Source organism: Platalea leucorodia (assembly GCF_965183815.1).
Source record: "Platalea leucorodia genome assembly, chromosome: 6".
NCBI classification, from domain to species: Eukaryota; Metazoa; Chordata; class Aves; order Pelecaniformes; family Threskiornithidae; genus Platalea; species Platalea leucorodia.
The window spans coordinates 60,790,223-60,804,202 of record NC_138828.1 but is presented as its reverse complement, the minus strand read 5'-3'; the positions used below and the strand labels follow the sequence as shown (position 1 = coordinate 60,804,202).

The following is a 13,980-nucleotide window of genomic DNA, read 5'->3' as shown; positions in this document are numbered from 1 at the left end:
GCTAAAATAAAAAAAAAGTTTCTAAGGAAAAATTTTCTAGAATTAGAAGCCATTAGGGAAGAATGACATATTTGAATGGTTAGTGACATAGCAGGAAAGCTGTAAATGTAAGCATCTAGGAATATAATATTCAGGTGTCACGAATGCACCTCTGACATTTTACCAGCATCTGCTCTCTGTTCATCGGTATACTCTGCTAGAGTACTGCAATACAGAGCCTTGGTACTGGAAAATACATACATTTCTGCAATCTGAGACTAGAAATAGGCTTGCAAACTGTTTCCTTTGTATCTGGACCATCAGGTCAAGCTCTTCCCCACCCACTCTAACAGACTCTCTGCATTTACTTTCAGTCTTCTGAAAAGAAGAAAATATTTTCTCTTGATTGAAAATCGGAACAGTTTGTCTGTAAGAAATTGGATGCCTGTGTTTCACAACTTTCCTCTGGCATTTCATGTGCCATAACGATTTTGCTCAAATCTAAGATGCCACATTTTCCCCACTTACCTTTCTACTAGTACTTAAGCAGAGTAAGCAGTTTTGTGTGTTGGCTTGAACATCTGTCTTTGCCTTCACCACAAGAGTTAAGAGTCTACTCTTCAAATCAGCTGAAATACTGAACTTTCACAGATTCTGTGGGGTCCTTATTTGGTTTCCAGCGTGTGCCAGCAGAAATGGTAGATCAGAGATAGTATTCATGATCAAAATCTAATGAAACTGTATATTTAAAGTGTTACAACTTTCTAGATTTACAGTGTGTAACAATTTCATACTTTCACTTTTCTGAGTCTTGGTTTTCCCTTACTAAATTATTGAAGTCTCTTATTCTAAATATACTTAGAGATCAAGATAAATGATGAGAACTTAACCTTAGAAGTTCTGACTCTAGAGCTATGCTACCTTCAACAGGGTTCTTTCACAGGGGCAAAAGACTGACTTTACAGCACCATCGTGATTACAGAATGTTTTCCTGCTTCCAACAGTCATGTCAGGTTGAAATGAGAGGACACCGAGATAATATTTTCAATTGCACATTCTGTAGTAGCCAAACCATTTTATTATTATAGTAGTAATTTACTATGTAAATTTTATTGAAAAATATCATTAAAGCTGATGCAATGGAAAACATATCTAATGTATAAAATTCCTTATCTGTTACAAATATTTAAAATATAGGTCACTATTTCTGTATATGCTATTTCGCTATGAAGAGTGCCAGCAGAGGGAGCACACATGGGCTACCAGTTCAGTACCTAGACCTTACGCAAGGTGCTGTTACTGGTAGTAAGGAAGGACGACACAAACTTCAAATTGCCCCGCCGTCCACCCCCCGAGATGAAATGAATTCTGTTAAGTGGGCATGGTCAAATGTGTAGGTCAAGGACTGTATTTTCCAAAAGCTTAAGAAAGCATTGTTAATAAGAAAGTCCACATTTAAAACCCTATTTAAATATATATATTGAATGGTATTCTAATACCTGTAAGCTGCAGCAGTTAAAAATTACGGTGCTTAGACTTACAATCTGTACATGTACTCTTATATCTGCTATGGTACTAGCACAGCAGCAAAGGTGAGTACAGGCATGGGATTTGGTAAAGTAATTTTCAAATTTTTAATTTTAGGGCAGCAGCAATGACTCTAAGAACAGTGTTGTTATCGCTGCAAGCATTGTTGGCAGCTGCAGAACCAGATGACCCACAAGATGCAGTAGTGGCAAACCAGGTAAGATACTCCATTGACTGTGAATTTGTAACGCTTCTGTAACCTTTGCTAACTCAGATTAGGTCCCAAACCTTGGGGGAGATAAAGATTTCAAAGAATTTATTGGAAAATTGCCTTACAGTAAGTGTGAGTTACTATGGTGTTTTGTGCTCTTTACTCTTTGGATTCCAGAGTAAGTAGCAGTTATTTTACCATGTCAGGAGGTTTATTTTGATAGTTTTGTTCCTTATTTAGCTTGTCAGAAATGTCAGGAGATAACTGCATAGTAAAATGAATTCCAGTATAACTTGCCTTTTAAAATTTAAGGCTTCTAGTATAAGGAAAGCAATGTTGCATTGGTTTAAAATGAGTTTTAACTTGATGGTGTTCATTGGATTTGGCTTGATATGTAGCTCCTCTTTCAGATTAATATGAATATTGTTGAGCGTTGTATTTGTGTAATGTCAAAACTTTATGAATAGTGACTTTAGATGAATTATTGTTGCATTTAATCCTGAGGAGCAATTTGTCTGAATGAAGCATCCTATGTATTTTACCTTTTCAAGTACTTGGGATAACTATTTTAGTCACTGGTTGAATTGGTATCAGTAGAATTCTGTAATCAACAGGGTTTGTTACTTTTCAGACAGTAGCCATAACTTATAAAAAGTAGTAACAATAAAATGTCGGTTGGATCTTATGCCATACCAGGACTGACATGGTTCTATTTAAAGTGTTGATGAAAGATAGGAACAGTCATTCCATAACTTCATAGTCTGACAATTTTCAACAAAGTCCCGAGTATGTGTGTGGTGTTTTCCTTTTTACTCTGCGGGGGGGGGGAGAGAGAGAGAGAGAGAGAGAGAGAGAGAAGGCCTGGCTTCCCCACTGGCTGGTGGTAAAGGTATAGTTCAGTAACAAAAGAACAAGACAAGTAGAAGGTTCTTCCAGCAACAATCTCATCTGTATCTCCTGTAAGTCAGGACCCTCCAGGACAGGGTGACAAAGGGTGCACCCCTTCCCTCTGAAAATCTGTGTAGGATGATAGCCGTTTATCAAGCCTGTCAGGATTTGGAGGGAAACATGGAGATGGGAGGTAGCCCATTGCACCACTGGGTGGGGGAGAGCTGTTTGCTGCTAAGTACCGAAGGCTTGCTTGTGGGATTCTGCAGTACTACTGTAAGGCTGCTCTGGGCAAATGTCCCCGAACACTTCTGTCAGACTGAATTGCTCTATGCAGGGAGAATTGTTGCAGAGGCCAGCAAGGCCACCAGGCATTCCCTGCACCGTTTCTTCTTGCCAGATGCATGCCCTTGCTGTCACACTCTCCCTTTATTAAACAAACCCACTTCTTCCTTTTTTACAAGGATAGTGTTTCCCATTCTGGCCCTGGTGGTAGAATTTTGTGTGGGAATCATAACAGTCCCGCAGAAGCACTTGAGCTGGAAAGTTTTTTCTCGGGCAAAAAACTTCATGGAACTTCCTAGATTCTGAAGTGCGATTTTCCAGGCTGCTTCTCAGGTGCTTGTGGGGCTGTGGCATGGCCGATGCAGGGAGGATTCAGTTTCTCCTGTTCCCTGCAAATGCCTGCATGAAAACTACACTGGGTTTGGCCTTGAGTTAAGAGCATGTGTATGTAAGTAGAAGGTGATTAGAATGTCTTTGAGAGATGTGGTGGTAAACACCCAGTTCCTTCATGTGTTTTATTTGGTGGTGGGGTCTTTTTTAGTTTGTTTCGTTTGTGTTTTTTTTTTTCTCCCCCAAACAAAAATTCACAAGGAATTAGTTATCCTCCACACTCATTTTTCATTACGTTAATTTACTAAACTATGTGTTAGGCTACTAAGCTGTCCAGGGAAATGGCAGTGTCCTACAAGCTCTTGAGCTGAATCCCAGGGAGAACACAGGGAGGACTCCTGTTTGCATAATGGCAGTATTTTCAGACACCAGCTGTCTGGTGTCAAAACTACTTCAGCTAGTCGCTGGGTTTTTAAGTACAACATTAACTGCCTCCGATTCCTGATATAGAGACATCAGTAAAAGGTGCCTTTAGGCTTTTCTCAATTCAGTGAGAAGCTAGATTATTTACAGATACCTAAGTAAAGGAATTTTATTTATAGAACACTGAAAGCTAGTTCTGAATAAAATGAAGTTATGCAGCTATGACTAATCCTTTGCACTTCAGCTAGTTGCTTTCTAGGCTTGGCAGCGTTCTCAAAAATATTAAAAAAAATATGGGGGAAGATCTCGTAAGAGCAGAAGAATATAGTACTTCAGAATGCTACTGATGGTTAACTTAATCCTTCCTCTTTTCTAGTCATAACAACCAAAGAAATTTATTAGACCACTGTATTTATAACACAGTGAGTTATTTCCAACAATAGATTGTCTCCCATGTTTGTTTTAATGCCCTTAATAATCAGATAGTAAAAACACAAATTACTTCATGTGGAGCAGAATTACTGGGAGGTGTACAAAGCACACAATGCAGTGTAGTTGGTGTGCGTTGCTATAGGAGAGGTAAGATGAAATGTAGAGTGGTAAAAAGTATTGTATTCACTTTGACAGTGCTTTATAGATTTAATGATTGTTTTCATGTATGAATAAAATGCTTAGAATGATAATCAGCCATGTTTCTGTCCTTAAAATGCATCTAAGTATTTGAATAATATATTTCCAAATATCTTGTCTTATTATTTAGTGCTAAAATGTATTGTACATCTAAAGGTGGGAATACCTACTTTATTTTTAAAGTGTAATAATTAAGGGAAAGAGTATTTCTTTTTTTTTAAGTACAAAAAGCTTAAACTTGATATTCCATACAATAGTTGCTAAAATAGGAAACTCATCTTGCTTTTCTGAGTACAATTTATGACAGATGACCTACTTTCTTGGCTTTTGAGTTCTTGGCTCAGGCTGAAAACACTCTGTGCTAAGGTCCATTCTGTTGTTTATTAGAAAACTTGTTAGTGAAGAGATTGGTGCAAAATAATATTTACATACCCTGCATGATTTTTTTTCTGGTAAATGATAGCTTGCATGAACAGGTTGCAGCTTCCTAGCTTTTTGCACACGCTCACACGTTTTTCAACCCTTCTTTTGTCACATACGCTATCAATATCCTTATTCTCAGGAGGAAGCCTGGTAGTAAAATGTCAGCCCTGACTGAAAAACCGCAGACCTACTTGCGGTGTATAAAACCAGGCATATTTTTAAGTGATTAGAGAAATACATTAGAGTAGTATGCAGCATGTACATTCAGGAGATGTTAACATAGGGATAATTTGTGCTCTGCCACACTGAATATAAATTTTCAGTAGCTGTGCTAAATATAGCTACTTGACTTTTGATCAGTGCAACTGAGAGCAGTACCTGATTGTACACATAAAATACCTATAGTGCGTAATTTAGCTAAAGGCAAACACATTAAATCAAATGCTTGCATAGGTTTACTCTATGTGTAATCTTCCCCTCCAAATTTCATTTAAAAAATAGCAGTATGATCAGTGTGAAACACTGTTGAATATGTTGTAGAAAGAATGATGGATTGGAATCTGCCATATCATCTTGCTTTTTGGTTGGATTGCTGAGTTGATTTAACTTTCCCCTTCTCCCTCCTCTCTCTTTTGTGTAGTACAAACAAAATCCAGAAATGTTTAAACAGACAGCTCGACTTTGGGCACATGTGTATGCTGGAGCACCAGTTTCTAGTCCAGAATACACCAAAAAAATAGAAAACCTTTGTGCTATGGGCTTTGATAGGGTAAGTATATATAACTTAAATATTTTTCAGTAGCGGCAGGGCAAGTGTACGTATATAAATACAGGGAGTCATTAGTATACTAAAGTAGACTTGCTACTTCCATGACCTTTTGTAGGTCTACTCATTCTGTTTTGCTAACTATTTTTAAGAATTGGAGTTCTAAATTACTACGTTATTAGTAAATCTTGTGCACTACCGCTGCCTTTTCTGAAACAATTTTTCTATAAATCATTAGTTAGGATTTAACAAATGGTAAACAAACGTGTTCTGATTAATCTGTGAACTTTTCATTCCACTCCTCAGAGCTGCAGATTCACACACTGAAAATGTTATTGCTTTTGTTTTCTCATTGCAGAATGCAGTAATAGTGGCCTTGTCTTCAAAATCATGGGATGTAGAGACTGCAACAGAATTACTCCTGAGTAACTGAGCCATGTAGAGAGAGCTGCTTCGGTAGTCCAGCTTGCCCTTTCTGGAGGAGCATCACCATCTGTTATTTTTAGGATTCTATATAGATTCTCTTTTAAAACTGGCACTCTTGCCTGATGATGCTATCTAGGCACTATTGGAGACTGAAAAAACCGCTTTGTAAATAAAGCTAATTAAACGTCTGTGTAAATTTAAAAAGGGGAAATACTTTAATTTTTTTTCTTACTAAATATTGTAAAAATTCTTTGAGCTCAGCTAAAATAATGGGGGAAAAACATGCCTACTTTAGTGTTTAGCAGTGTGACGAGGACTAGCAGGAACTTGCTTCAGGATTTTGATTTAGTAATTCAGAAAGCAACATTTTTGAGTGTTAGTCATCAAAATTGTTGGTGCCACTCATCACAGCTATCTTACTGTTTTTAACATGGATCCTATGTGCCTGTGGATTGACCTATATTTGCATGCTTGTACTTAATAGACATATTAGGTAGGGTCGCTGAAGAGAGCACCATTGAAATACTCGAGTGTTCTTGTAACTTTTTTCCTGAAAGATTTTCAAGACTTACCCAAAGTTCCAAATGGTGACCTATTCAGAACCAGTTTCTTTCTAGCTTATTAATTGGGAAACCTGATTCTCCTCTCCCTTACATCATACAGCTGAAAATCCTCACTTAGGTTATGTTTCATCATCCGTGGGTATTATGTGTGCCATTTACAGTAGTCTAGGCTCCCCTTTAAAAAATATATTTTGAATTATCAGTGATGATTCTCATCCACTGTGTTTCCTACACAATCTCATAAGGACTATGCCTCGATATAGCACAAAAAGATGGAGCTGGTTTTCTTTCCTTTTCTTTGTCTTAAATAGATGTAAAATGTTCTTCAGTACCTTCTGGATAATACGATTTCACTGGGTTTGAAGGAGGAAAAAGCTGACTCTCTGGCGTACTGAGAATTAAAAAATTTTTCTTTGAGTACTTGATATGATGCAATCAGCTGTTTTTTGCAGCGGTTTTCTAGCTTTATTTTGGGCTTCAACTTAAGGATTGCTTACCAGGTACTTTAAAATTCATCCTTGCTTGCATTTTTCTCTAGTTGACACATGGAGGCTGTGTTGGTGTTTTTACTGTACATACTTCAAATGCACATAGAAGTAGAAGTGTGTTCTCAATTTAGCTTTCTTTTGGATTGATGTTTCTGATAAACGAGAACTGAAATCTTACCTTGGCTTGTACATACAGTCAGTCTTTTTATTCGTATTAAAATGACATTTCATCCTGAGTGCAAAAGCTTGAAAATTATTAGTTTTGCAACTTCAAACACTAGTACATCTATTTAAAGAGAGCTGTAATGTCTTTGTGAATATGATGCTAACTTTTGAGAATATATCTGACAAGGAAGTTCAGAGAAATCCTGAGACTAGAGACTGGGGATTGTGGATAATGGAGTACTGTATAAGTCATCTTTTCCATGACTGTTTTTTCTCCAAAACTGTGGATTAATGGGGCGGGGAAATACATGTCTGTTTGGGGTTTTTCTGGAGCTATGAAGTACAAGTTGAAATCGTTTCACACTTCATAGACAGTCTGTTTATAAATCATACTAGAGGAAATCAGGAACGTTATTGTCTCTGTTAAATATCTGGAGCATAGTGGTAGGGGAACAGGACCAGAAAATAGAGCTGTAGAGACCTAGCTAGTTCAGGGATGTTCCCTGTACTGCTCTGTCTGACGTGTCCCGACTTAAAGTATTTCAGGGCACAGACAGTAAATACTTTGAACTCATATCAGTGCAATACTAAATGCATTTGCTTAGTCTTTATACTTACTGCTTTTTAAGGTGTAGTCAGTGATCAGTTTTCTTGAGTTAGTGTAAATCATTTGCAACGATGCCAAAGGAAATGAGTTGTTTTGTCTTTCCTTATATTTATTTATTTTTTTTAACAAGAAGCTGCTACTGTTCAGCTGGTTTGCTAGGTGAAAACCAGGGACGGTAGGAAACTATGGCAAAATGCCACTTGTGTTAATCTCAAGTTGCTGTCTTTTCTGTTATACAGGCTAAGAACGTCTTGATTACATCAACATCTATTTTTTTTTTTTTTTTTTTTTTTTTACCCTGGTGGTAATTATAAATTGCTGACTACTTTCCCTTGTTCTTCGCTGCTATTTATCAAAAGAAAGAACTTGGAAGTCATTGTCGGGGACATAAAATTTCTCAGTTACGGGCTTCTGAACGTGGTAAGATTAGTCTCCTAAGGACAGCAGGTTTTCCCAGCAGTGTGTGAAGGGGTAAAGGAAGCCAGGGAAAGGGGAGGGGGAGAAAAGAGGAACCGGCTCTTAGGTGAGCGTGGCCACCTCTGAAACAGTGCCCTGGTAAGCTTTACTTCTCTCCTGAAGTTACCTCATTTTCTTCTCTACTGCAAAACACTTGTCTTCCCCTTTCCCCTTATGCATAGATGTTGGATACTGGGTTTTGCCCTCCATCCATGTGCTTGGTAGCAAAGATATCTTGATGCTAGCTCAGGTGCTGGCAGGGGGGAAGCTTCTCAAGAAGTGAGCTGGGAAGGAAACATGACCCAGCATTAAGGAGACGTCTATGGTCTGAAGTCCCTCTGCATTTTGACACACGAGTCCTTTATAAGGAATGTTTTTGTGTTCTTGGTAATTATCAGAGTTGAATATAGGGATAATGTTGTATGAGGTTAGTTTAACTGCAGCTGGGGCTGAGCCCTAGGAATTTTGCTGTTAGTGTTCGGTTTATCATTGTGAGTTTGTACATACCAAATGGTAGCTCTGTTTTCTGTCTGACTGACCGTTGCTATATTCAGGGCCCTGTGCATTCACAGACGTGGAGTTGCCATGCAGTCCACTCCAGCTGCGGACTCAGGCTGCTCATTGACCACTTTCTTACAACAAGAACATAAAACATGGGTATGGTTGCTTTCGAAGTACAAATAAATCCTGCATTGTCTTCCTCTATTGTGTAAGAAGATGGCTTGAAACAGTAGTTTTGAAGTCTAAATGGCCCCGTTTTTCTAAACAAGGTATTGGTAACGACGCTTACTGATTGCCAGAGCATCAATCAGATTTCACTGCTGAACGTTTTAACGTGCATCCAGCAAAGTGGTTTATCCCTTGTTTGTTTTATTGGTGGGGAACAAGAAACTCCTATCTCGTCCAGTTCCTCAAAGAGTAAGGTACGGCTTTGTTCAAAGGCGGAGAAATGCCCTTTCCTGTTGCCAAAAGCCTCCGTTCTCCCCCGAGTGCCAAAAGCCCTGACCGTATCCCACCCCCACTGCCAAACTCACAGCTGCCTCCTGTTGCTTCTGCAAACAAGCTGTGTTCTCAGCGTGACAAACCGGTGCGTTTTGGAGACAGAAGCTTAGGGACATATCCTTCTGGAAAGATGAAGCACTTAGTGCTATTCATTCTGCATATTCCAAACTTTTTTTTTTTTTTAAAAGCTTGCCACAGAGTACATGGGGCCTTGACTATAATTGGTTTGGTAGTATTTATCCAAGCAATTAGGTACTAATGGTGTAGAAATATGTCTTTTTTTTTAATTATCATTGTATTTAACTGTTTTCCAAGTAAATTAGTATTGGAACACTGTCATAAGGAATATAGGATTTTTTTTTGTTGTTGTTGTTGTCTGAAAGGAGGAATTAAATAGCCAGAAAGAAGCTTACCTTGTAACGCCAAATCTGCATTATATGGTGTGGGTAACAGAAACATTTAAACTATGCAAATTTAAGCTTAACAGCTGTGAATCAGACTAGGCACTTCAGAGCATACGGATTGCTTATTTAATCGGGGAAGGGAGGAGGGGAGGGGGGGAAAGGAAAACACGGTTTCAAGGAAGAGTTCTTGTTTACTGCCTTGGTCGTACGCTGAAGGTGAAGCGCTCCATTTGCAGCGCAAGGGGAAGCCCGACTGTGTGCGTCTCCCTTGTTTCCTTCCTAAATTCCAACGAAGGCTAGCTTAGACTTGGAGGCTTGCCCAAAGGGGGAAACGTTAAATAATTTAGCAGTGAAAGTTAGTTTTACTTAATGTCTGCTCATCGGCAGACACGAGGAGATGACGAGATGTTCTCTCCTGCTCTGTTTGTTGATAGAGTTGATGAGGAGCATCTCGATGAGCGTGGCCACTGACTTGTCATCAGGTGGTTGGTTTTCTGTGGTTTTGATGAGCAATTGGCTCAACAATAGATAGCGAAAGCGCATTTCATCGTGCCGTCTGTCGCATCGCAGAACTAAAGCGTGAAAGTAAAGATGCTCGTTGGGTGCCTAAAGCTTCTTCTGGGAAGACCACATAGATGTTTTCACTGTCATCGGCCTCGTTTTCCAGGCACAGCTTTCTCCTGTGGCTAGGCAAAGGGGCAATTGCTTCTTCCTTGATAGTTTTCTGATCTATCCCAAACCCATCAGTAGATCACGTAGCTTGCTTTTCCCGTTTGTGGTGTTAGTGTCATCAGCTGATTCATCATCGGCCTCACAAGGCCGACTGTCGTTAACGCATCTTGCTTCTTGCTCGGTTATTCCAGCTGCAGCGCTCTGTCGGTAGCAACTCCAGATTTGTTCTCGCTGGACAAACTCTTGCAAGTCATCTGCACTGTACTGTGATGTGATGTTCCTTCCCTGCTGTTACCTGCTTTGTAGGCATCAAAATAGCTAGCCGATCGCTTATGGTGCTGAGCCATTCATCGATAATGTAAGTTAAGATATACGACTCGACAGATGAGGAAATGTACTGTGAAAATGCTGTACTTGTCCATTTTCCGATTTGCGGCAACTGCTGGTGCTCTGTTGTGGTGTCTGAAGGAGGCTGCCATCATACGAATGCTGATGTCAAGTGTTGAAGAAACCTGCTGTTCACTTACCTTTCTCCATCCTAAATTCTGACTTTTCTAATTTAAAAAAAAAAATAAAAATTTACCAATAAAAAATATTGCAGGAGGTTGGTTCCTGAGCATCAGGATTCCTGTACAGGAGGAGCGGGGGGGCTGGAATGAGGCATCAGTGTTTTTTGTCTTGAAAATAAAAACTACACAAACACTTTTGTACACAAATGATTTTTTAAATAAACACACATTTTAAAAGATGTTGATTTTCACTGGGAATGCTTAACAATAAATGCATGTTTCCCTGAAAACAGTTTTCATTTTATTTCTGGTAATTCAGATTGTTGTGAGATTACAGGGTATATTGCCTCCATGTTGGTCATGAAAGGGATGATCATTGTCGTGATGCACATTGAAACTTTTTGAAGAAGAAAATCATGTAACTGCAAGCTGCGTAACGAAAGCATGCATTGAACTAGGACTGCCTCGTGCGATAACCTAAGAAATACACGTAGATGTACACCACCACGTCTCTCCTTTCAAAGGCGGCGTCTGAAGAAACGGAGGCGGTAACTCACAGAGGAAAAAGTTTTTCTTTGGATTTTCCAGCACCGCTCACGTTTCTCTCATCTTTGTGCGTTTTAAACTACGTACTTCGTATAAACTGCAGTTGGCTCTTGCGCGGCTGGGCAGTGACGCTGCCCTGGGTCTCGGCTGTAGAAGAATCTAGCCGAGACGATGACCATGGATTTGGTTGCCACCAGTACATACTATTCACTTTTTTTGGCATTTGTCAACGTTTTTTAAATGGGGTGAAGGGGTTTGAAAGGTAGCGCCTGCCCAGCGGAAGCTACGGCCGGGGAGGTTGCAGTGGAGCTGGTTGTAATACTCTGTCTCAGATCCATGTCCCGTCTTCAGGTGTGTGGTGGTCGCTGGGCAGGTTTCTGGGCAGGCTCTACCAGGTGTGATAGTGCTGCGCAGCTTTATGGTGTGAAAACGGGGGTAAGGGGGATTTTCTTGTTTTGGTTTAAATTTACTATCGGCAGGAGCTATGTTGTATTGTGGTACCTTATTCATGAAGAGGGGCGAGGGAGCACTCCCCAGCCCCTTTGCTGGGGGTGGGGGCTGCTTCTCTCAGCCTGCCCGCTAACTTAGAATAATTTTTTTTAAAAATCCGTATTCCCTTGTTCTTGTAGTTAGACACTACTCTGACATGAGTAACTGAGAGCTGCTTTATACTGAAATACTTGCAAAGTTGTCCAACAGCCTTGTCATTTCTTCCAGCACCCCAAAACTGGAAGCGAGTTCACGGTGGCAATGGACTGATAGTGCTTACGAGCTCGGCTCCTCCTGTGCTCAATTTTCTCTTCCAATAGCTGTAATACTGACACGCTTCGCTCTCAGGCAGGTGCCTCTGATACTGCCTATGCAGCAAATCCAGGATTTTAAATTGTTTTAAGGTCAAGTCTGGGTCTGGATCTGGAGCACCCGTGTCTGGTATAATGTCAAATAAATTACGTTGCTTCACTTAGTGGCTGCTTTGTGTTGAAATACGTGAAGGCTTTAGGTGGGTTTGCGACAGCCTGGTGTAACGTAAAGGGTAACGGGCTGGGATGTTGCTGGGGGGAAGATGGGAGAGAAGCTGCTTTGCTCAGCTGGTGTTCCCTGAGCCACCGGGCCCTGGGCGCGCAGCTGCCTTTGCTTGCAGGCGTGGGGCAGGGCACGGGCCGGCGGCCCCCCGCTCGCACAGCGGGTGGGAAAAGGGAGCGTGCACAGCCAGCGCCCTGCCGTCCTGCCCTGCTCTCCCTCCGGCTTTCCCAAAAGGACTCTTCTCACAGCTGGCAGTTCACAAACGTGATAGGCGGTGAGGAGTCAAGGCTCCTGCGGATCCTGTCGGAGAGGTTTGGGAAGTTCCTGGATCGTGGGAGCAGCCCTTGCCTGTTTCAGGGCAAAGCCGGCTGTCCCCGTTTTAAACATCTACCCACTGCCCCGGTGCAGAGTCGGGTATGAGGGTGGCTTCTTCGTGGCAGGAACACCTCGCTGGTCACAGCCCGAAAAAGGATGAGCCAGTTATGCTCCAAGGTGGGCTGTGGTTCAAAAGGCAGACCTAGAACTGGCTGGTCCGTTTCACGCTGCAGTCAGGGGTAGCCTGGCAGATAAGCAGCATTTTTAACGAAGAGCGAGCACTGGAAATCGTGTCATCGCCACAGGTTTGAACTTCCCTGAACACGAGGCTGAAGAACAAACGCCAGACAGGGAGTGGGTCCCAGGTGTTCCTGGAAGTGGTGGCCAACATGTCCTCACATCGCTGCGAGCCGCTGCGTTGGAGGTGAGGCGGTTCATCTCTGTAGAAAGTGATTTAAAGGATCTGAAGCTGTCGGTTCAAATGGATTTAAAACCCCTTATGTTTATGGCTTTTACTGTTAAAGAGGAAACTCTTGAGAAATGAACCCTGTGTATGCACTTCCCAGAGGCAAATGACCCGCTGGGATGGGGGCAAGAGGGAGGGATGTTCTCCCTCTTCTGCTCGGTGTGCACATTCCCCATTACAGCATCTTCCACATTCAAGTCCTTCAATGGCCTGAACCACATCAAAAATGCCAGCAGTAAATTGTCTCTAGGCCGTACTTGTCAGAAGGGAGAGCTATTTGGAAGTAGACATGTATGAACAAAGTTGTTACCTAAAGTTGACCAAGGCAGATGATGCCGAGGTGGGAGAAAAAAAAAAAACAAAAGGTTCTTAAAAACAAAGAGGGAAAGAGTTGTTCCTTGTGGTGTTTGTGTGCCGTTCTCCTCACCTGTGAGGAGTTCAGCAAGGGGAAGTGCAGGGGATGAACAACCCCGGGCACCAGTACGTGCTGGGGCAACTGGAAAGCAGCTTGGCAGAAAAGGACCTGGGGGCTGGGGGCCTGGACCAAGCTGAACACGAGCCACCAACCTGCCCTCGTGGCAAAGGCAGCAAACGGCATCCTGGGCCGCGTGAGGCAAAGCGTTGCCCGCAGGGCGAGGGAGGTGACGTGCCGCGCTGCTCAGCAGTGGGGAGGGCACGCGCCGCTGGCCCGCGGGGCCGGCCCGCTGTCCGTGGGCTCGGGGGCCTCTGCCTGTCACCTCTCTGCAAAAGAAGCAAATAAACAGACACGAAAGGGCCGCATCCTGTAGATGGGAAATGACAAAGCCCCCTTCGTAATAAAAAAATTTAAAAAAAAAAAAAAAAAAGACATTTTTAGCTTAAAGGTATGGCGTTTTG

At 41.6% G+C, this 13,980-nt stretch overlaps 1 protein-coding gene across 3 annotated transcripts in view; it reads left to right on the top strand.

Moving 5' to 3' along the window:
* UBE2K (ubiquitin conjugating enzyme E2 K) overlaps positions 1-11,347 on the top strand; it is a 48,702-nt gene extending 37,355 nt beyond the window's left edge. For all 3 annotated transcript variants that reach the window (XM_082316001.1, XM_082316002.1, XM_082316003.1), the window contains 3 exons: positions 1,624-1,723; positions 5,337-5,465; positions 5,821-11,347. In XM_082316001.1, coding sequence (XP_082172127.1) covers positions 1,624-1,723; positions 5,337-5,465; positions 5,821-5,895 — 304 coding nt within the window. In that variant the 3' untranslated portion in view covers positions 5,896-11,347. The remainder of the gene's footprint in view (positions 1-1,623; positions 1,724-5,336; positions 5,466-5,820) is intronic.
* Positions 11,348-13,980: the final 2,633 nt, after the last annotated feature.